The sequence below is a fragment of the Chiloscyllium plagiosum genome, unplaced genomic scaffold (assembly GCF_037043375.1).
Source record: "Chiloscyllium plagiosum isolate Xiang-an unplaced genomic scaffold, Cpla_swu_hap1 HiC_scaffold_8, whole genome shotgun sequence".
NCBI lineage: Eukaryota > Metazoa > Chordata > Chondrichthyes > Orectolobiformes > Hemiscylliidae > Chiloscyllium > Chiloscyllium plagiosum.
In genome coordinates, this window is record NW_028270146.1 from 12,912,477 (window position 1) to 12,935,303 (window position 22,827).

General features: G+C 41.4%; 1 protein-coding gene across 2 annotated transcripts in view; it reads left to right on the top strand.

The window, feature by feature from the left end:
- The window catches only part of ttc7b (tetratricopeptide repeat domain 7B), a 371,811-nt gene that overhangs the window by 33,336 nt on the left and 315,648 nt on the right, over positions 1-22,827 (top strand). For both annotated transcript variants that reach the window (XM_043696948.2, XM_043696949.2), the window contains exon 4: positions 10,338-10,471. In XM_043696948.2, the coding sequence (XP_043552883.2) occupies positions 10,338-10,471 (134 nt within the window). The remainder of the gene's footprint in view (positions 1-10,337; positions 10,472-22,827) is intronic.

The window sequence follows — 22,827 nt, forward strand, 5'->3', positions numbered from 1 at the left end:
CATTCTGTTTCCACTAGATGGTATGTCAGTAACTAGGGGTCACAATTTCAAGATTGTCAGCAAGAGAGCTAGGAATGCGATGAGAAACTTCTTTACTCAGAGTTGTTAGGATTTGGAGTGTGCTTGATGGGAGAGTGGTGGAGGTGTATTCCACGGGAGGTTTCAAAGATATGTATTTGGAAGCGGTGAATTTAGAGGGCAAAGTTGGTTGTCTCATGGACAGTGAAGAAGGTTATCTCAGAATACAAAGAAATCTTAATCAGTTGGGTCAGTGGGCTCAGGAGTGGAAGATGGAGTTTAATTTGGATAATTGTGAGATATTGCATTTTGGTAAAACAAACAAGGGCAAGACTTGTCCAATTAATGGTAGGGCCCTGGGTAGGGGGTAGTAGATGGGGTCTGACTCGATGTGTTTGTTGATAGAGTTCCAATTGGAATGCCAAGCTTCTAGGAATTCTCGTGTGTGGCTTTGTTTGGCTTGTCCTAGGATGGATGTATTGTCCTCGTCGAAGTGTTGTCCTTCCTCATCCATATGTGAGGATACTATTGAGAGAGGGTCATGTTTTTTTATGGCTAGTTGATGTTCATGTATCCTGGTGGCTAGTTTTTTGCCTGTTTGTCCAATATAGTTTGTTACAGTCCTTGCACGGCTACCATGATGCTAAGGGGTCTGAGTAGCCCACAAACCCACCAACACGCTATAACAGCAGCTAATGAATTTGAAAAACCCTATAGTGACAATAAGCAAAACTAATGTCATTTACAAAATACTGTGCAAGGACTGTAAGAAACACTACATTGGACAAACAGGCAGAAAACTAGCCACTAGGATACATGAACACCAATTAGCCACAGAAAGATATGACCCTCTCTCACTAGTATCCACACATATGGATGAGGAAGGACACCCCTTCGACTGGGACAACACATCCATCCTAGGACAAGCCAAACAAAGACACGCACAAGAATTCCTAGAAGCATGGCATTCCAACCAGAACTCTATCAACAAACACATTGAGTTAGACCCCATCTACCACCCCTTGAGAAAAGGAACAGGAAATGACTTCACCACAGGAAGTGACTTCACCACAGGAAATGACATCACCAACCCAAAGAAACCCCAAACATATAAATAGAAAGCAGGAATTGTTAGCAGTGCCTCATATGATGTCCACTGAAGATGTTACCTAGTAAGGTAACAAAATGTCTGGAAATGAACCTTGCAGCTCAGCGAGCAAACTTACATCCAAAACCTCAACCCGAGCTTCAAATCTTCTCAAAACTCGCTAAGACCTATGGGCACAATACGCTAAAAATGGCCCGAAAATGGGAAACGAATGCCATCCAACAGAGTGCCACCCGCAACAGCTGTACTTCCTGCACAAATGCCTAAGGAAACAGGTACTATCTAAATGTCTTCAATGCAAACCTCCCCTTAACACCCCACTAGCCACAAGAATAGTAAAGCAAAACAGCTGCAGAATGCTTAGAGAAATGATTAATGATGCCCACAATACACTCCGTAAATACAACTGGGAAATTTTGCATCAAAAATCTTTACTCAGTCATGCAACAGACCGTGAATGGACAGACACAGTACAACAAACCATAGATATTAGACAGCGACAATCACAAAAAATGAAAAAACTAGACCTGCAGTAAAAACTAGACAAACTTACACAAAGTAACAATGACAACACAGAAGCATGGATATAAAACTTATCTGACCAACCCTTAATAGACACTGAAAAAGCCATCTTAGTAAGAGGATTAAATTACAACTGCCAGGTTGCGGACAAGAAAGATTTCTTAGCTGCATTAGACACAACACTAAAAGACAACCAACTCATAGAAGAAACCCAACAAACCATCAGACAGGTAGTCGCACCAACATTAAGTAGAAAAAAGGAAGGAGAAACACTCAATACACAAGAAAGGAAAGCACTGGAAAGACTAAAAAAAAGAAAGAAATATTGTTATCCTCCCTGCAGACAAAGGACGCTTGACAGTCATTCTAAATCGAAGAGACTATATTGAAAAAGCGAACGCACTATTTAAGGATACCAACACTTAGCAACAAGTAGCGATAGACCCGACCCCACAACTAGAGAACTGAATCACAGCCCTACTCAAAACCTTCAGAAATCTGGACAAATAAATAAGACCAACTTCTAAAAAATGAAACCAGACGGATCCAACACACCACGCTTTTACGGATTACCCAAAATTCTCAAACCAGGAGCCCCCCTCAGTCCATAGTCTCACTACCTGGAACACCAACTTACAGACTGGCCAAGGAGCTACACCAAAGACTAAAACACTTTAGAAGGCTCACGCCACTCCATCCACTGCACCCAAGAATCCATGAAGACCAAAGATACTAAGCTAGAAGAGATTGAAATAATGGTCTCCTTTGATGTAACAGCCCTGTTTACTTCAATCAACATAAACCTGGCAAAGGAAACATTGACTACACTATTAGAAGACCCAAAGACACATACACAAAACACCACTAACTTCTTCAATAAGGAGAATATCATCAAGCTAGTGGACCTATGCCTTACCACCCACTTCACCTTCAACAACAAAACCTACAGACAAACCAATGGAACACTCATGGGATCTCCAATATCAGGGTTCTTAGCAGAGGTAGTAATGCAGAGAGTTGAGCAAACAGCTCTGCCGACCATCCAACCCAAACTCTGGGTCCGCTACGTGGATGACACCTTTGTCATCACTAAATGAAACAAGTTAGAGGAAACCTTCAAGACCATCAATACTACACTTATTGGCATAAAATTCACTGAGGAGGAAAACAACAACAAATTGCCATTTCTAAATGTCACAGTAGAGCGAACAGCCAATGGGGAACTTCAAACCAGCATCTACAGAAAAACAACATATGGACGTACATGGAATAGTGTAGGTTAGATGGGCTTCAGATTGGTATGACTGGTCGACGCAACATCGAGGGCTGAAGGGCCTGTACTGCGCTGTAATGTTCTATTATCCCATACAGACCAAATATTGAACTACAGAAGCAATCATCCCAACATCCACAAACGAAGCTGCATCGGAACATTATTTCAACGAGCCAACACACACTGCAGCACAGAGGGACTACGCAGAACAGAGGAAAATCAGTGTATTCAAAAAGAATGGGTACCCAATGAACACAGTCTGCCTATTTCTCAGCAACAAACCCAAAACACGTCCAGAAACCCTAGCCACTCTCCCCTACATCAAGGACATTTCAGAAATGACTGCCAGACTACTCAGACCCCTTGGCATCATGGTAGTCCACAATAACACACTAAAACAGCAGCAAATGAACTTGAAAGACACCATACAGACAATGAGCAAAACTAATGTCATTTACAAAATACCATGCAAGGACGGTAACAAACACTACATTGGACAAACAGGCAGAAAACTAGCCACTGGGATACGTGAACACCAACTAGCCACAAATAGACATGACCCTCTCTCACTAGTATCCTCACATACGGATGAGGAAGGACACCCCTTCTACTGGGACAACACATCCATCCTAGGACAAGCTAAACAAAGACACGCATGAGAATTCCTAGAAGCCAACTGGAACTCTATCAACAAACACATCGAGTTAGACCCCATCTACCACCCCCTGAGAAAAGGAACAGGAAGTGACTTCACCACAGGAAATAACATTACCACAGGAAATGACATCACCAACCCAAAGAAACCCCCAAACATATAAATAGAAAGCAGGAATTTTCAGCATTGCTTTGCATGAGGCCCACTGAAGATGTTACCTAGTAAGGTAACAAAATGTATGGAAATGAACCTCCAAGCTCAGCGAGCAAACCTACATCCAAAATTTGTGTCACTGATAGACAGGGTGGTTAAGACGACAGTTAGTATGCTTGCCTTCATCACTCAAATCTTTGAGTATAGGATTCGGGATGTCATGGTGAGGTTTTGTAGCATGTTGGTGAGTCCTGTTCTATAGTACTGTGTGTAGCTCTGGTCACCTTGCTGCAGGAAAGATATTAAACTTGAGAGGCTCAGAAGAGCTTTACCAGGATGCCGCCAGGAATGGACAGTTTGAGGTATAAAAATAGGCTGGATCGGCTGGAATTTGTTTCACTGACATGTAAGAGGGGGTGACCTTATAGCACTTTATAAAATCATGAGGTTCTTTTCCCTAAGGTGACAGAGTTCAAAGCCTCACATATTTTTAAGGTGAGAGTAGAGAGATTTAAAAAGGACATGTGGGGCAGCCTTTTTACGCAAAGGGTGGTTTGTGTGTGGAATGAACTGCTAGAGGAAGTGGTGGAAGCAGGTACAGTTGCAGTATTCAAAACACATTTGGATATGTGCATGAGCAGGAATGGTTTGGAGGGATGTTGCCCAAACACAAAAAAAAAGTGGGGCTCGTTTAGTTTGGGAACATGGTTGGCATGGACTTGTTGGACTGAAGGGTCTGTTTCTGTGCAGCATGATTCCACGGTTGAATATAGGGTCTTGACACTTTGACGGATGAAGTTGTTCCAAATTACAATCACTACTTGCTGTTATGAAGAGTGGGTCCTTGTTGGCATTTAATAGATCTGTTCTGGTTTGGTAGTGAATATGTAGGCAATCTGGTGTTGGTAATTGTCTTTATCTTTTCCATAACACTCGTTTACAACTCCTAACCTGGCATAAATCTCCCTAATTTCCCGGAAACACATCTCGTTATATTAAAAGTTTGCAGTGCAACCCATCATATGGCAAACCGAAAAAAGAACTTTACAATTTATTTGAATTTCTCAGTAACAACTGAAAGAAAAACATTGAATTCCTCTTCAAAGAACAAAAAACAATACACCACAGGAACAGGCCGCTTCAGTCAACCACGACTGTGCCAACATCTGATGCTTTTCTAATCAAGAAACCTTTTGCCTCTTGCAGTCCATATCCCTCTATTCATACATTGGCAAGATGCCTGTTGACCATTGCTATTGTATTCATCTCCACCACCACCTCTGGCAGTGCATTCCAGACACTTATCACCCTCTATGTAAAAGACACCTGCTCCTTACATCTCTTTTAAACTCATCTCCTTTTACCTTAAACCTGTGTTCCTTAGTAATTGATATTTCTAAAACAAAACAGAAATTGCTGGAAAAGCACAGCAGATCTGGCAGCATCTGTGGAGAGAACTCAGTTAACGTTCAGGTCTGAGGAGGGGTCGCTGGGCCTGAAACCTTAGCATCTGTGGAGAGAAATCAAAGTTGCCAGACTTGCTGAGCTTTTCCAGCAATTTTTATTTTTGTTTCTGATTTCCAGCATCCACAGTTTGTTAGTTTTTGTTTTAATTAACATTTCTACCCTGGGAAAAAGACTTTGACTAGCCATGCCTCTCATAATTTTGTACACTTCTATCAGATCCTCACCCTATGCCTTTCAAGTGAAAACAAACTACGTTCAATCACTCCTCATAACTAATACCTGTACCCTCTCCAAACCCTCCACATCCTTCTGGTATTGTGACCAGAACTGTACACAATATTCACAATGTGGCATAATCATGATTGGCTCAGGCATCCCTCTTCTAATAAGCTTTTAGAAGAGTGTTTTATCGTTCACTTTTTACTTTATCTCCCAGTATATCACTTAAAAATCCCCAACTGTCTGACAGCAATGGTCCTAGAGGTCCTCTCATTTTCCCTAGTTTCAACCATATACCTGTCAAGAAGCTGGATCTCAATAAATGTTTCTCACGCTTATATCTATAGTCAGCATAAAATATGGTCGGAAAATCTGGACAAAGCAGATAATCTCTCAACTTCTCCTTTATCTTATTTGTAATTCACTCCATCCTTTTCTGATGCCTCACCTCTGCGCAGTTCAGCATATATCTTCCTTTGCAAGATTGCCACTGTGCGTCTCTACCAACATGTTGCTTCTATTACTAACCTTTCTGTAGTATCCGGGATAGGTTCTTTGAGGTTTTACTGTTATCTTTGCATGTTGTATCTGGCCAGCGTCATCCGCAATCATGTTCTTGATACATCCTGATGACATGTAAGACAATGTAACTTCAACTCAAACTTGCTTGCCACTTTCATTACCTCAACTCACGGTGGTTAAAACCCTTGTGCTGTTTCTATATTTCCTATTGCTTGGTTGAGATATTAATACAAAGCTCCCTGTACCCTCTCAGGTGGATGCAAAAGATCCCATAGGATTATTTTGAGGAAGAGAGTTTTACCTTGAGCACCTAGAAGGGAATTATCATTTAATCTGTCTTTTCAATGACAGTTGTTATCTGAATATGACCACATTACTGTTTTTGGGAATTTGCTGTACAGAAGTAGAATGCCACATTTCCTGTTTTTCCAACAGTGACCATGCTTAGAATATACTTTGTTAACGGTAAAATGCTTTAGGAGTTCCTGACATTGTGAAAGGCACTGTATTTAAATACACCATTTTTTTGCCATATAGTTTTCTGAGTTGAACTATATGCTACAAGGTGACCTATGTCTTGTGCTAAATCTAATTCAAAATCTCTCCTGTCCTCATCTGTCTCCATTTCTGACTGATGAAAGTCTTTGTCTTCATTTTGCAAAACTTGCCATATTTTACCCCTAACCTGCAAGCTCATTTAGCTCCTCATTTCAGCTTTCAAGCCTGCATTATAATTGCCCCCTGCTCCATAGTTGATGGCAGAACTGTTGTCTACCTTGATCCCTCTCTTAGAACGTTCTTTAAAAACCTTGCTGTTTCTCTGTCCCTCTTAAGGTCTCCATAATCTTTTATTTTAAAAGAGTGTTTTCAACCACTGCTTCAGAATTGTCCCACTTCATTTGGCATTTATTTCCTCTCTGTGAAGGGAACGAATGTTCTCTGCATTAGAGGGGTTTGTATAAGCTGTTGTGAATGATGTTCCAAATTATGCAGTAAGTTGTTAGAATTAGTTCTGCTATTGAAGTCACTGCTGGAGGGTTGTAAACATCATTGCAGTTACATTTTATAAGAAACATTTGAGATGCTGCGGCTTTGTTGTTTTTCTCAAGAAAGGTTTGTCTGCTCATATCAAGTTTCTATGGCAACAAAAGAAATTGATTAAAACCATCACCATGTATAAGAACAGAAATGGGGCATTTTGAATTTTCTGCAGTGCAAATGGCAAATACCTGCTGGCTGAACATTTTCTAGTCAAAATATTTTACTGTGGTGTGCTATTTTAAAAAATGAATAAATTGTGGTAGTTAACAACCCAGTTTCTATGGCAATCTGCTGGAAGTTGCTGTTGCAAGAGTGCATGGCAACCCCTTTATATTTCAGAGCTGCTGTCACTGCGAGTGGTTTCACCGGCTGGTGGGGCTACTGTTGTTCTGAATTCAGCTTGTTGACTCAACACGATGAATTCAAAACAACACTGCACATCCTACACTTGTCAAGGACATTTCAAATCCATGCAAGAGTATACCATTTTGGATATCTGCCTGACTACAACTGTTCAGATTTTCTCTGCTCACAGCTGGGTTCAGTTCGGTGCAATAAGTTAGCAATTCTGAATGATACAACATAAGTAGAGGTATCTTGTTACCTCACTCCCCACAATTTCCTTGTTAGTCCTATCTTTTTTTTCCTTAATATATTGAGCTGATTTCCTTTGGAGTTTTAATATTAGAAACACGTAAGATCAGGAATAGGCCATTCAGCTCCTTGAGGCTTTTCCATCATTCACTGAGCTCATGGCTGCTTTATGGCATAACTTCATGTACCTGCCTTTGGTCCATTCGCTTAATACCTTTGCTGAACAAAAACAATTATTGAAATAGTGTTTAAAATTAACAACTGAGTTTGAAACTTTCTCCACCACACTTTTAAAGCAATGCATTCTAGATCGCAACAACTTGCTGTGTTTTTACAAAGAAAGTTAAAAATCACACAACACCAGGTTATAGTCCAACAGGTTTATTCGGAAGTACAAACTTTTGGAGTGCAGCTTCGTCCAAGACGCTACCTGACGTAGGAGCAACACTCTGAAAGCTTGTACTTTCAAATAAACCTGTTGGATTATAGCCTGGTGTTGTGTGATTCTTAACTTTGTCCACCCCAGTGCAACAGTGGCACCTCCACATCAGCTTTGCAAAGATTTCCTTCTGCTTGTTCTGGATCTTTTGCTAGAACCTTAAATCTGTGACCTCTAATTACCAATTCTTCTGCCACTGAAAGTATTTTTTTCTTTATTTACACTATCCAAACCATCAGAATTTTAAACACTTCAATCAAATCTTCTCTTAATCTCTTCTGTTGTTTTAGGAGAGCAAACTCAGCTTCTCCAGATTATTCAGACATGTGAAACCCTTCAATCTTGGTGCCAACCCAGGAATTTTCCTGTGCACCCTCTTTAAGCCCTTGATATCTTGTTTAGAGTGGTGATCCAGAATTGAATATTGTACTCTAGTTCAAATTTAACTAGTATTTGTTAAACATTTAGTCTTACATCTTACATTTTATGTTCTGTTTATTTATAAAATTAAAGTATGAAATTATTCCGCCTACTTTTTCTAACGGCCTTCTCAACCCATCCTGCAACCTTCAAAGATACGCCCCCAGTCTCCCTGTACACCTTATAAAATTGTCATTAAGATTAGAAATATTCTGTACAGCATGGGAACTGGCCATTTGGCCCAACAAGTCCATACTGACCCTCTGAAGAGTAACCCACCCAGACCCATTTCCCTGTGATTAATGGACCTAACACTATGGGCAGTTTAGCAAGGCCAATTCACCCTAACCTGCACATATTTGGACTGGGAGGAAACCCATGCAGACATGGGGAGAATGTGCAAACTCCAGACGGTCGCCCGAGGCTGGAATCAAACCCGGTCCCTGGCGTTGAGGCAACAGTGCTAACCACTGAGTCACTGTGCCTCCCGAATTTAGTTTATAATTAACCTCCATATTTTTCCTACCGAACTGTGTCACTGCACACCTCTCTGTTAGTAATTTTTGTTTTATGACATCAGTCTATGAAGTTTGTTACAATCCTTCTTATTCAATGTTACATTTCTGAACTTTATATTATCTATCAACTTTATAATTTGCTGTTTATCAAGTCCAGGCAATTAATGTCTCAAAGAGCAGTGGTCCTAATACTGATTCCTGGGGAGTGCCACTCTAAACTTTATACTTCAAGTTTGAAAAACCACCATTCACCACTATTGACTGACTCCTGCACTTTGAAGATTCTATATCCATACTGCAACCATCCTTTTAATCCTTTTAACAAATCTATTTCTACAGTATCAAACTCTTTTTCAAAGTATGTGCGCATAATATTAACCACACTTCATGTTGATCAAGTCACCCAGCCATGATTTGTTTTCTATTACTTCTAAGAATATTGAGTAATTTGTTTAGTAATGCCTAACAAAGTCACCACACCTATTATGGTAGGGAGTAGTTCTCTTCCTATGAGCCTGTAAGTTGTCTGCTGAATGTATACTCTTGGGAAAGAGTTTGGATGTTGAATCTATACAGATTAAAGACACAGACCTCTTAATTGCTTGGATCAGAGAAATGTAAATTTTTAACAAAGACACTTGGCAGGATACAGCAACATGGCAAAAGTGAGGACTGCAGATGCTGGAAACCAGAGTTTAGATTAAAGGTGTGCTGGAAAAGCACAGCAGGTCAGGCAGCATCCGAGGAGCAGAAAAATTGATGTTTTGGGCAAAAGCCCTTCATCAGGAAGGTCATACAGCAACATGTAGGTCCATTACTAAGGCCTGACCTTGAGCTTGCAGCTAGGAGCTGAAGTGCTGGAGGTTATTTTTGTAACTGGACATTGTCTTCAAAGAAAGATAATTCCAAAAACAATGAGATAGTCTACAGAAGGGACAGATTACAAGGTATTTTCTTTTTTCATTTCTGAGAGGTCCAAAATTTGAAATCCTCTCCTTAAGCCCCTATAATTTTGTCATCTAACTCTCTCCCCACTTTTAAAGCTCCTCTTCAAAGTCACCAAATTTTGATTCTCTCTCCTAATATTTTCTTTCATAATCTCATTGCTTTTTAAAATTCCTTTTACGTATATCAATAAAGATGTTTAGCATGGTTTTTTCTTGTAGTAGATGCATGCCTTGTACCTTGACTCGGCCTCTGATTCTGAAACTATTTGTAGTTTCCTCTAGTTTCTCTTGATTTGGGCAGACTCACTGCAGGTTAACAATTAAATATTTGGCCATGGAGCATACAGCTGAATTTGGCACACTTCACCATTGTGCCATTGAGGCATTCAAACCCAGTACAGTTTATAAGCAAGCATGTCTAAGTGTATTTTGTCTCCCTAGGTTTGTGTCTGGAGAAACTAGTAATGGCAGCATCGCCAAGAAATGATCTGCAGCCTGATACCGAGCAAGAAATAATTACATGTTATGAAAAAGCTGGTGACATAGCTCTGCTTTACTTACAAGAAACTGAAAAGGTAAGAAGAATGTGATTGGGTTTTACTACTAAAGCTGTTCGGCTCACCTTGCTTTATATTATATATCATGGTGCGTTTTGTCTCTTTGTTTTGTTCTTCATTGAAACTCCTTTATCGTGATTGTAATGAGTTCAACCAAGTAGACATCAGAGAATAAGTCCCCTGATTGGGGCTGTTAATCTGGTGCAATCAGGGAGCCCTGGCTGACAGGTAAGCACAGGAATGTCCTGTTCACTCGGAGCTGGCTCTGAGGGAGCTGGATCAGTGTCGCAGTCTCTCTATGTGTAAATAACGGGGAACCTGGTGACAGGATACCAGCCTCTGTGGAGTTATTTCACCGTTGAAGTTCTGCTCTTGCTTTTCACTAGTTGCTCAAGTTGCAACATGTTCAAATTAAACATCACCTTGAAAGGTCTGACGAGTTGGCAGAATATGGTCATTCCACTAGTAGTATTGTTGCTCGTGTTGTGAGAAATGCTGCTCTTCAACATCTTGTTAAATCATCTGCTATTGTTTTGCATATTTGACACCCTGTGGAATGAAACAGGAAACTGTCATGCTGCTTCTCACTTATAAATTACTTCATCTCAGAGTATTCAGTTTCTGCAGTTGATGATGGCTTGCCTCTTTTCTGGGAAAATTCTGTGAAGTTTTTCCTGTTATCATTCAATCCTCCACATGTCATCTGATTTTCCAGTTATCTTTTGCTGATGATTCCACTGTACATTCCTTCAGATTGAACAGTCATTGCTTATCACCTTCCCTCTTGCAATGTGATGATTGAATCACTGTATCTTAATCCCCAATGAACTAGAATCCCTCCGTCAGCTTAAACTAACAAAGAGGAGAAAGTGAGGTCTGCAGATGCTGGAGATCAAAGTTGAAACTTTATTGCTGGAACAGCACAGCAGGTCAGGCAGCATCTAGGGAACAGGAGATTCGACGTTTCGGGCACAGGCCCTTCTTCAGGAATGAGCAGAGAGTGTTCAGCAGGAGAAGATAAAAGGTAGGGAGGAGGGACTTGGAGGAGGGGCATTGGAAATGTGATAGGTGGAAAGAGGTCAAGGTGAGGGTGATAAGTCGGAGTAGGATGGAGGCGGAGAGGTCAAGAAGAAGACTGCAGGTCAGGAAGGCGGTGCCGGGCTGGAGGGACTCGGCTGAGACAAGGTGGGGGGAGGGGGGATGAAGAAACTGGTGAAGTCCAAGTTCATCCCCTGTGGTTGGAGGGTTCCCAGTCGGAAGATAAGACGCTCCTCCTCCGACCGTCGCGTTGTTGTGGTTTGGCGGTGGATGAGTCCAATGACCTGCATATCCTCGGTGGAGTGGGAGGGGGAGTTGAAATGCTGTGCTACAGGGTGGTTGGGTTGGTTCGTCCGGGTGGCCCAGAGGTGCTCTCTGAATCACTCCGCAAGTAGGCGGCCTGTCTCCCCAATATAGAGGAGGCTGCAGCGGATGCAGTAGATGATGTGGGTGGAGGTGCAGGTGAATCTGTGGCGGATATGGAAGTTTCCTTTGGGGCCTTGGAGAGAAGTGAGGGGGGAGGTGTGGGCGCAAGTGTTGCACCTCCTGCGGTTGCAAGGGAAGGTGCCGGGAGTGGAGGTTGGGTCGGTGGGGGATGTGGATCTGACAAGGGAGTCGCGGAGGGAGTGGTCTCTACGGAAAGCTGATAGGGGAGGGGAGGGAAATATATCCTTGGTGCTGGGGTCTGTTTGGAGGTGGCGGAAGTGACGGCGGATGATGCGCTGTACATGGAGATTGGTGGGGTGGTAGGTGAGGACCAGTGGGGTTCTGTCCTGGTGGCGGTTGGAGGGGCGGGGCTCAAGGGCGGAGGAGCGGGAAGTGGAGGAGATGCGGTGGAGGGCACTGTCGACCACGTCGGGGGGGAAATTGCGGTCCTTGAAGAAGGAGGCCATCTGTGTTGTACGTATTTTGAACTGGTCCTCCTGGGAGCAGATGCGGCGGAGACGAAGGAATTGGGAGAATGGGATGGCGTTTTTACAGGGGGCAGGATGGGAGGAGGTGTAGTCCAGGTAGCTGTGGGAGTCGGTTGGTTTGTAGTAGATGTCCGTGTTGATTCGGTCACCTGAGATTGAAACAGAAAGGTCTAGGAAGGGGAGGGAGGAGTCCGAGACTGTCCAGGTGAATTTGAGGTCGGGGTGCAAGGTGTTAGTGTAGTGGATGAACTGTTCAACCTCCTCGTGGGAGCACGAGGTAGCGCCGATACAGTCATCAATGTAGCGAAGGAAAAGATGGGGGGTGGGGCCAGTGTAGTTGCGGAAGATGGATTGTTCCACATACCCTACGAAGAGGCAGGCATAGCTGGGGCTCATGCGGGTGCCCATGGCTACTCCTTTTGTTTGGAGAAAGTGGGAGGATTAAACTAACAAAGAAACAGACCAAGTGCCATTCATCTCACTGTAGAATCTGGTAACTGTTTGCTGATGCAATAAAGGGAAAAAAAATCTAGTTCTAAAACACATTAGTACCACCAAAATATGGGATAAACTAGTCAATGAATACTTTTGCTATTTCTTTCTCGCTCTCACCCTCACACCTCCTTTATTCTCTTTCCTCTATGCCCACACCTTACCTTACTTTAAATGAGAGGCTATGTATTAAAAGAGATTAGGGTATCCTTTTTCATAATTCACAGAAAACAAGTGTGTAGGTACAGCAAGTAATTAGAAAGCCAACTAGAGTGTTGTCCTTCACTTCAAGAGAATTTGAATACAAGAACAAAGAGGGCTTGCTGCAGTTAGGTCTTTGATGAGACCACACCTGGAGTACTATGCATGTTTGAATCTGTACTTGAAGAAGGAAATAATTGTCTAAGATGGTGCAGTGAGAGTTCAAATATGGGAGGGTTTTTTTGTAGACAATGTTTGAGTTGAATTGAGTCAAGATTGCTTGGATTTTGAAGAATGCTCATATTAATATGTATAAGCTGAGAGGCATAAGCAGGATAGATGCTGGGTATATTAGATTGTGAGGTTACATTCTAAGTATGAGGATGTCTGTTTAGTACTGAGATGAAGAGAAATCTTTTTACTAAGTGTTGTGAACCTTTACTGCTTAACCAATTATGAAAGTTTTGGAGTCTAAGGAAGCTGAAAAAAAATGAAGTTGATGTATTAGTTGAACCATGATCTAACTGGATGATGGTGCAGATTTAAGGAGCTATGTGGCCTGATCCTCCTCGTATTTCATTTGTCCTTGCTGCTTGCCCTCCAATTAGACAGTTCTTCAGAGGTAGGTTAAAGTTTGCACTATCTGAAGTGCAAAGAGTGCCCTCATGTAATGGTTAACATGCTATCCTTCAGACCCCCAAAGATTACCTCACTTCTGTTTGTGGAACCTATAATGTGCAATACCTGCACTTTCATGATTTGATATCACTGATTCAAGTGAAGCCCTTTGTGATGCTTGTGAGAGAGCTGTGCCATGAAACTTAAATGTATGTCTTTCATTTCTAGCCAGTTTAATTGCTGGTTCAGCAGGATAATTCATGGCTTCAGCAGTACAACAAAAATGGAATAATAAAGGTTTTAGCTCAAGTTAATTTTCAGCTGGACCTTTGGTAAAACTATAAATCACCAAATAAAAAATTAGACCAGCTAATTAAATATGCAATGTAAATCACCCTGGGAAATTTTCTGATTCAGCAGATCCAATTAACTGAAACACTGTCAGGCTAGTCAAGCTAATAGAAAAGCTGAGAAACTTGATAAATGTACTTTTTTCAAAATCATTCTGATAAACATCCAAAGGAGCTGAATGCAATATTACATTTAAAGAATGTTATTCTATCATTTTGGTTAAATCTAAAACATCTGAACTTGCTTTGAACAAGCAGGAAATTCAAATTGTTCTGCTATTCAAGCAGATCGTGCCTGATCTGTAACCTGTTACACATAACATTTTGCACTAGAATAGCACCGCATCCAAACTTCCTCTGTGTGTTTTCCTCTGGCTGCCTGAAGATGATTCAGCAATGTCGAATGTGACGTAGCTCTGTAAGCAACTTCTCTAAATTTGGCAGAGAAGCATTCTTGGCTCGTGTGGACCATTTCATCTCCTTCGTCTGCAAGGAGGAGACCATAATTGTGATCATCTTCAAGAAAGGAGACAAGACTGATTGCAATAGCTGCAGAAGGGTTTCCTTGTTGTGTGCCACAGAGAAAGTCATTGCAAAAATCCTCACTAGCCTTTTCTCAAGAGTTGAAGAGTTCCTACCAGAGTCACACTGCAGATTCAATCCATCAAGAGACACAATGGTAGTGATCTTCACAGTAAGACAAATTCAAGAAAAGTGTAGAGAGCAGCAGCAATCTCTCTGCATTGCCTCTTTTGGTCTCTCAATGATCTTTGATCCTGTCAACCAGAGGGATTATTGAGAGTCCTACTCAAGTTCAATTGCCCACAGAAATTCATCACTATAATCCATTTACTGCACCATGCAATGTCAGTCATAATCCTCACCAACAGATCCATGACTGACCCAATATGTGCAAACAGAGGTTAAGCAAGGCTGTGTCATCACACCAGTATTCTTTTCCATCTTCATTTCCACACCGCTCCTCCCAACAGTTTTAAAATAAGGGGTTTCCAATTTAAAAAGGAAATGAAGAAAATTGTTTTCACTGTCTATCATAAGTCTGGGGAATATTCCTGAAAGTGGAGGAATCAGAGGCATTCAATATTTTTCAGCCAGAGGTAGGTTGATTCTTGATTAAGATTAGATTGAGATTAGATTAGATTACATTACAGTGTGAAAACAGGCCCTTTGGCCCAACAAGTCCACACCGACCTGCCGAAGCGCAACCCACCCATACCCCTACATTTACCCCTTACCTAACACTACGGGCAATTTAGCATGGCCAATTCACCTGACCTGCACATCTTTGGACTGTGGGAGGAAACCGGAGCACCCGGAGGAAACCCACGCAGACCCGGGGAGAACGTGCAAACTCCACACAGTCAGTCGCCTGAGGCGGGAATTGAACCCGGGTCTCCGGCGTTGTGAGGCAGCAGTGCTAAGCACTGTGCCACCGTGCTGCCCACGGGAGGCAATGGTTATCAGGGAAGGCTACAGTCAATCAGCCATGCTCTTGTTGAATGGTAGATTGGCGAAAGGATCCTACTGTTGCACTGGACTGCACTGCACTGTCCATCTTTCTAAGGGGCTGTGCTTCTTTGTCCTGCATTGTGCTAATCTCCACGGGTGTTATTAGAACTGCATTCATCCAGGGAAGTGGGGAGCATCACTTCTGTCTTGGAGATGATAGGCAGGTTTCAGGCAATTACAGAATAATACTCTGACTTTGTCAGTAGCCACCATATTTCTTTGGCTGGTGCAATTAAGTTCCTGTTTAATGGTGAGTCACAGATTATTGATAGAAAGTGATTCAGTGATGATCATGCTGTTAAATATCATCATTGGAAGGTGATTAAGTGGAAGTGTCATTGCCTGGTGCTTGTGGTACATGAAAGCTACTTACCATATTTCAGCCATGGCCTTAGCTGGGCAACGACAGCTCCAGTGAAGTTCCATACTTGCAATATATTTCAGTTTGGTTGATAAGATATGCTTACATGGAAAAGTAGTGCAGTGAGGTAAAAAGAAAAATCAAAATTAATCATGGAATAAAAATGAAATGCTTAGACTATAGAATGGTGACAGAAGGAGGCCAGTTGGCCCATTGTGTCATTTGGCTTTTCACAGGAGCAATTTGGCAAGTCCCACACTCCTGCCTTTTCCCCATATCCCTCCAATTTTTAAATGCTAGTTGTATTGAAAGAGTAAGAAAGATTTACCAGAGGATCATTGATAGTGTATTGCAGGGGGAGACATCCCACCCCATTGATAGTGTATTGTGGGAGATTCGTCCAAAATCTAACTAGTTTCTGTGGCTTTGCATAAAATGCATTTTATCTTTTATTTGTATCCTCAGTCTCCCTAGCGTGTTGCTTCAAAGCATTAAAATTTGCAATGTTTATATCTTATTTGCATTGATTGACTTTGCATAAAACTTGCAAACTAGGGTCTGGCACATAGGGAACATTCTGGAAAACACACGTTAAGAAGACAGAGTGACAAAGTAATTTCCCACTGTTACTCTTGCTTGCCATCCCAAAGGGAGAGTGGGAGGAGCCTCCAATCTGCAAGCAGATTTCACTAAGTTAACTGCAGGTAACACACACATTTAATTTGAGATACATTTATAGCAGTCAATCAAGCATATTATACTTGACGTGTGAACCCTAAATTTATAGCAGGGTTACCAACTCTAGCTGCATGTAATATTAGAGATTTTATCCACGACACTTCTTGCTATGATCTCAGCTGCTGGTCATATTAGGAGAAAGTGAGGAGTGCAGATGCTGGAGATCTGGGCTTAAAAATGTGTTGCTGGAAAAGTGCAGCAGGTCAGGCAGCATCAAAGGAGCAGGAGAATCGACATTTCGGGTTTAAGCCCTGAAGAAGGGCTCATGCCCGAAACATCGATTCTCCTGCTCCTTTGATGCTGCCTGACCTGCTGCACTTTTCCAGCAACACATTTTTAAGTGCTGGTCATATTAGCCAAACCAGATGTCAGAGTGAACTTGCTCTTGATGGACCATAAATGTTAGTTTTGCAATTTGTTTGCCATGGGGATCAGTCACTGACTGTGACTGTGTCGCACAAGGCAGTGCACTTTTAGCCCAAGAAAATAAAGCCTTGCTGCACACGCAAAAAGATCTTAACTATTACACTGCAGGAACTGGTTGAAAAGTCTTATTACAAATATTAGAAATACTGTCATACTGTTTCTGTAGATTTTCTCTTACTGATATCAAGCTACTTAGAATTTCTTTTCTTTTGCCCTTACTGTTTTTTTTTGTGCTGCGAAGCTGCACTGCTGCTGTTACTGACCTCCTCTCTGTGCATGACGTGCTTATTTCTCTAAAAGCCTACACATTGTTTGAATATCTGATGGTTCCACCTTTCTGAAAGAGCTTGTCTATGTTGCAGTCTCCCTGAGTCATAGAATAGGCGGAGGCGATGGCTTGGTGGTATTATCGCTGGAAACAACAAATGCTAGAGATCACAGCGGTCAGACAGCATCCATGGAGAGAGAGCAAGATACAGTTTTGAGTCAAGATGACTCTTCAAAAGTGAAGTGTGAAGCAAGTGAACGGGGCAGCATTTATGTTAAAGTTGGGTGTGGGTGTCGGGGTGGTGGGTGTAGATTGCTGGTGGAGGGAAAAAATGTTGGTAGTGATCAGAATGTGAGAATGTTTCAGATTAAGTGATAGGAATATGAGAATGTTCACTGGACTGTTAATGCAGAGACAAAACTAAAATTGCTGGAATATCTCAGCAGGTTTTTGTTTCAGATTTCCAGTATCCACAGTTCTTTCAGTTTTTTGTTAATCCAGAGATCCAGATAATGTTCTATCACTGCAGAGTAGAATTTGAATTCAATAAAAATTTGGAATTAAGAGTGTAATGATAACCATAAATCCATTGTCAGTTGTTGGAAAAATACATCTCATTCATGAATGTCCTTTAGGGAAGAAAACTAACATCCTTACCTAGTCTGGCCAACATGTGACTTCATGGTCATGCTGTTGGATATCATCATGGGATATCCAACAACAGCAATGTGGTTGGCTCTTAACAGCTCTCTGGTCAATAAATGCCCTAACCAGTGATGATCTCACCCCATGAATGAATAAAAAAAACTTGTTGCTGATAATAGCCATTTTGTTTTCTCTTCTAACCTTATTTCTAAGGCACTAATGTATTCACATCAATTAAAATGTCTCCACTTCTTGACACACAGCATGGAAATACAAATAAAGCTATCCATGATTCTTTCCAGTTTATTGCAAGTAATAGCAACATCATAGACCTCCTTCACACCCTCAAATTAGCCCTGCATGTCCATTCTGAAAGTGGGTGGACGTTACCTACTTTTATTGTGTGATTGGATGAAATAGTCAAATGGCTTTTTATCTTCCATTCCCACTGACTTGATTTTTCTTTCTTCCTGTTCGCTCCCCGCCGTGACACAGAAATCAATTTTCAATTTGTCAAAACTCAAGGCTAACAGCAGAGGGTTTGCAACTCTGAATAGAGCAGGGAGAGTATTACAGAGTTCAAATAATTTGTGTGGATTCGGGGAAGGTATGGAGCAAAAAGGAAAGGGGAAACAGAAATAATCAAGAAAAGCATTCTGCATTTGTTGTGCAAGTCTGACATTTTGATTGTGTAAATAGTTACTGTTAATAAACAAGACTTCTGTTGCACCAAGAACAAGCCCCTGTTCTTTATTTTATACAGAGTAATCTATAGAAAACCAGAAATTGCATCCTGTTGGCATTAAGTGCGCACTAAAATGTAGTCTTGACAGATACTTAGTGATAGGAAGGGGATGCTAAAGGCTGAATATGTGAGAGCAATGTGACAGTTATAAAGGTATTTTTCTTAATAGTCATCCATCAGTCTGCCCAAGTTCAGAGCTGAAATTACAACTCCAACAAAAACTGAAGGGCAACAGCCAATACTAAATGCTTGTACTGAAACACAAGCATTCTCCTTCCACGGTTCAGTGTTAAGTTATCTTCAAAGGAGAGGAAGTCATCAGCAGCTTGGGAAATAATGGCAGAGTGGCTAATAACGTGGATAGAATTCGAGGGAGAATAGCTGAAGCTGCTCAGCCTCCTTAAGATAACATAATTCCAAGATACAAAAAAGAGGTGCGATTATTGTCAGCAGATTTGCTAATGATATATGGATTTGAACGGAGAAAGCAATGGGCTGCACGTTCAGAGGGAAAATGGGCAAGTGAGTGAAGTGGAAAAAGTTGAGATAGCTGATGGTATGCTGACAGCTCTTGAGGAAAGATTGTCAGTATTTACAGCAATTAAACTTCATCTTGGAATAATTCATTGTGTATTACAAACTCTAAAGCTGCTGTTTTGCTACTATAGCAAGTCCTCTGATTATCTCTCACAGGAGATCAACTGGTTTGTATTAATAATTGTACACTTATGTACTATTCTTGAGTCTTCCCATTTCCAGGATGATGGAGTGAAGTTTGTTTAATTGATGGTGACAATGTACTTTCCTTCCTCTGTCTGTGTGAAACAGCTATTTTTCAGACACTAATGTTTCTCACTGCTAATTGCCCCATAGCCATGGCTGATGTCAGAGGCTGGCCTCATTTAAAGAGCTGCTGTCAGTAGAAAGCAGACAAAGAGCAGATTCCTTGATAAAACCTAGTGTAGGCTGACTGATCTGCAGCCCACCAATCATCTGTAGCCTTTTAAAATCAAGGCTTGCACTTCTCTTTGTACTTTTGTTTATTTATTCACTCATTAATGTAATCTGTTTGAATGTTGGATGCATTCACAGGATGTGAGTATCCACGTATGCAGGCTAGACCAGCATTTATTGCCCACCCCTAATTGCCCAGAGGACAGTTAAGAGTCAATTGTATAGCTTTAAGCTTGATGTCACATGCAGATCAGGCGAGCATGGCAGTTTACTTTCCTAAAAGGCATCTGTGAACCAGATGGGTTTTCTCCCCACCAATCATCAATAATTTCATGGTCATAATTCGACTCCTAATTCAAGCTTCACCAACTACTATAGCGATAATGCCAGTAGGCCATCGCCTCCACTTATTAGTGCATGGATGAATCCAAATTCACAGCATCAAAATCTGTTAGCTGTCAGCAACTTGAAATGATTGTGAGTAAAATCTGAGTCCATTCGATCTTTATTTGTTTCTCATGGCGAAGTAATTTGCTAACTGTATTCACTGGAACAATACTGGATCTGGAAAGATCAGCCATGTAATTCAGAGTCAGCAGGGTGTGTCAGTGAGAGTGTAACATGCAGTTTGTGGTGTTCCAACCATTTGCTGTCCTTGATTTTTCTAGGTGATGGAGTCAATGAATTGCAGGGCTGCTATTAAAGGAGTGAGTTAGTACTCGCTTTAGCCATGCTGCTGGAGGGAGTTGGATGGGATATCAATCAAATTGATTGTCTTGTCTTGGATAGTCCTAGATGCTCAGAGGTCAGAGGAAAGAAAAAGGTCCTTTGGCCCATTGAGTCTGCACCAAACAAAAATAAGCACCTAACTATTCTTATATGCCTTGCATTGCAAACACTTAATTATTGTGAGGATTCCTGTGAAAAATATTTTCCTTGCATCCCCTGTAAACCTCCTGCCCTTGAGCTGAAATCTGTGTCCCTGGTCATTGATCTGTCCACAAAGGGGAAAGATTCCTTCCCTGGCTGTGCTCCTCAATTTTATACATCTCAATCATGTGTCTCCTCAGTCTCCTCCAATCCAAGGAGAACAACCCTATCCTATCTAATCTCTCTTCATAAATAAAACACTCCATCCAGGGCAACATCCTGGTGCTGCATCTCTGCACCCTGTCCTGTGCAGTTTCATCCCTCCTACAATGTGGATTGCAGAACTGCACGCCATACTCTAGCTGTAGCCTTACCACGACTTTGTATAGTTCCCGCATAACTGTCCTTTTAAACTTCTTACCTCGGCTAATAAAGGCAAGTATTCCATATACTTCCTTAACCAAAGCATCTTCTTGTCTTGCCTCCTTGCACACCAAGTTCCCCCAATCCTCAGTGGTTCCCTAATATTCGTCATATCGTGCCTTGCTTGCTTGACTGCCCAAGTGCATCATGTCGCACTTACCTGAATAATTTGCAGGTTTGGAGATTTGTAGCTCAGGTTGTGGATCAGGTTGTAAGTTTTCTCGCTGAGCTGGTAGATTTGTTCTCAGATGGTTCGTCACCATGCTAGGTAACATGATCAGTGAGCCTCTGGTGAAGTGCTGGTGTTCTGTCCCACTTGCTAGTTAATAGACCCCATTTGCCAATCTCTCAGAAAAAGAACCGGAAATGATATCACCAACCACAACAGACCAAGACACACAAATAGCAAGTGGGACAGAACGCCAGTGCTTCATCAGAGGCTCACTGATGATGTTACTTAGCATGGTGACGAAATGTCTGAGAACAAATCTACCAACTCAGTGAGCAAACCTACAACCTTACCTTAAATAGCATTTTCTTGAGTATTCTTGGAACTGCGCCATACCCATAAGTCTTGGGCAAGTTAGCACAAATATCACATTGTCCCAGGCATTGCAAACATTTTAAGGTTGACAAGGGTGGGTTGACAGGTGAGAAGGTCGAATCCCCTCACTACAAGGCATTTTTCTAGATCTATAAAGTAAGGATTGTAGAGAAGGCATGCTTTATTAACAGAGTAAACATGAGCTGTGTAGTTTAGATATACAGTCATATATAAAACTGAATATCTGATGCTGCAGATTTACTTGTATTCAGAACAGTAATTGTTTATCCTCAATCTGGTTGATATCTAGTTTTTAAAAAATTGTTTTTGTCAAAGTGCCGATGTCAGGAAGCCAAGCTTCATTAACTGGTGCATTGGAATTGAACTGATGCCTAATCGTGCTCACTAGGATTAGAGAGCAGTGCCAGTTTGCTAAAGAGAGGAGACGTGAATAATAGGATAGCTCGCTAGTTTGTCCATCCAGTTTTATTATTTCACAGAAAATTATTCTTGGATCTGAGAATAATGTCGCCATATGGTAACTGTAATATTCCAATCAGAACCATATCTCCCTGGTGTTTAAGCTGTCCTGGCAGACTTGCACAATGGAAAGTTCCACACTTTTCACGTCTACTTTTTAGTGATCTGTTTTAGAACTGATTTGTCCTGAGTCATTTATTGCCTTTATATCACTTCTTAATTAACTTTATAAATTACCTTTCACTAAAGCTGGAGGACTTATTTTCTTCTTCCTCTTTTCCTTTTTGCTCCCACTTCTCTCAGTCTGAAAACATACAAATCACTCAAAATCACCATGCAGGCTAATGAGACCATTTAGAAAAGCCAATGCAGTAACTGGGTTCATTTTAAGAGGGACAGATTTGGGAAGTAATTATAGTAATATTTGGTAGATCACATTTGCATGCTGTGAACAATTCTAATTTTCATGTTATGAAAGGATATAAAGACACTTGAAAAAGTTTAGCTTTTAGGTTGCAAAAGTGAAGCCAGATGTCCTCACTATGAGAGATGTTACCTCCAATTTGATTCACTGCATATGATATCAAGCAATGACATTGGTGGCGCAAAGACACATGCTTGACAATCTGTGGTCATTAATGCTCAATTTGGGTTTTGCCAGGATCCCTCAGTATGAGCACTCCTCTCTCTCTCTCTCTCTCTCTTAATGCCAGGTGACAGGCGAGTGACTTGCCTTGACATCAAGGCAGTATCTGACCAAGTGTGAAATCACCAACA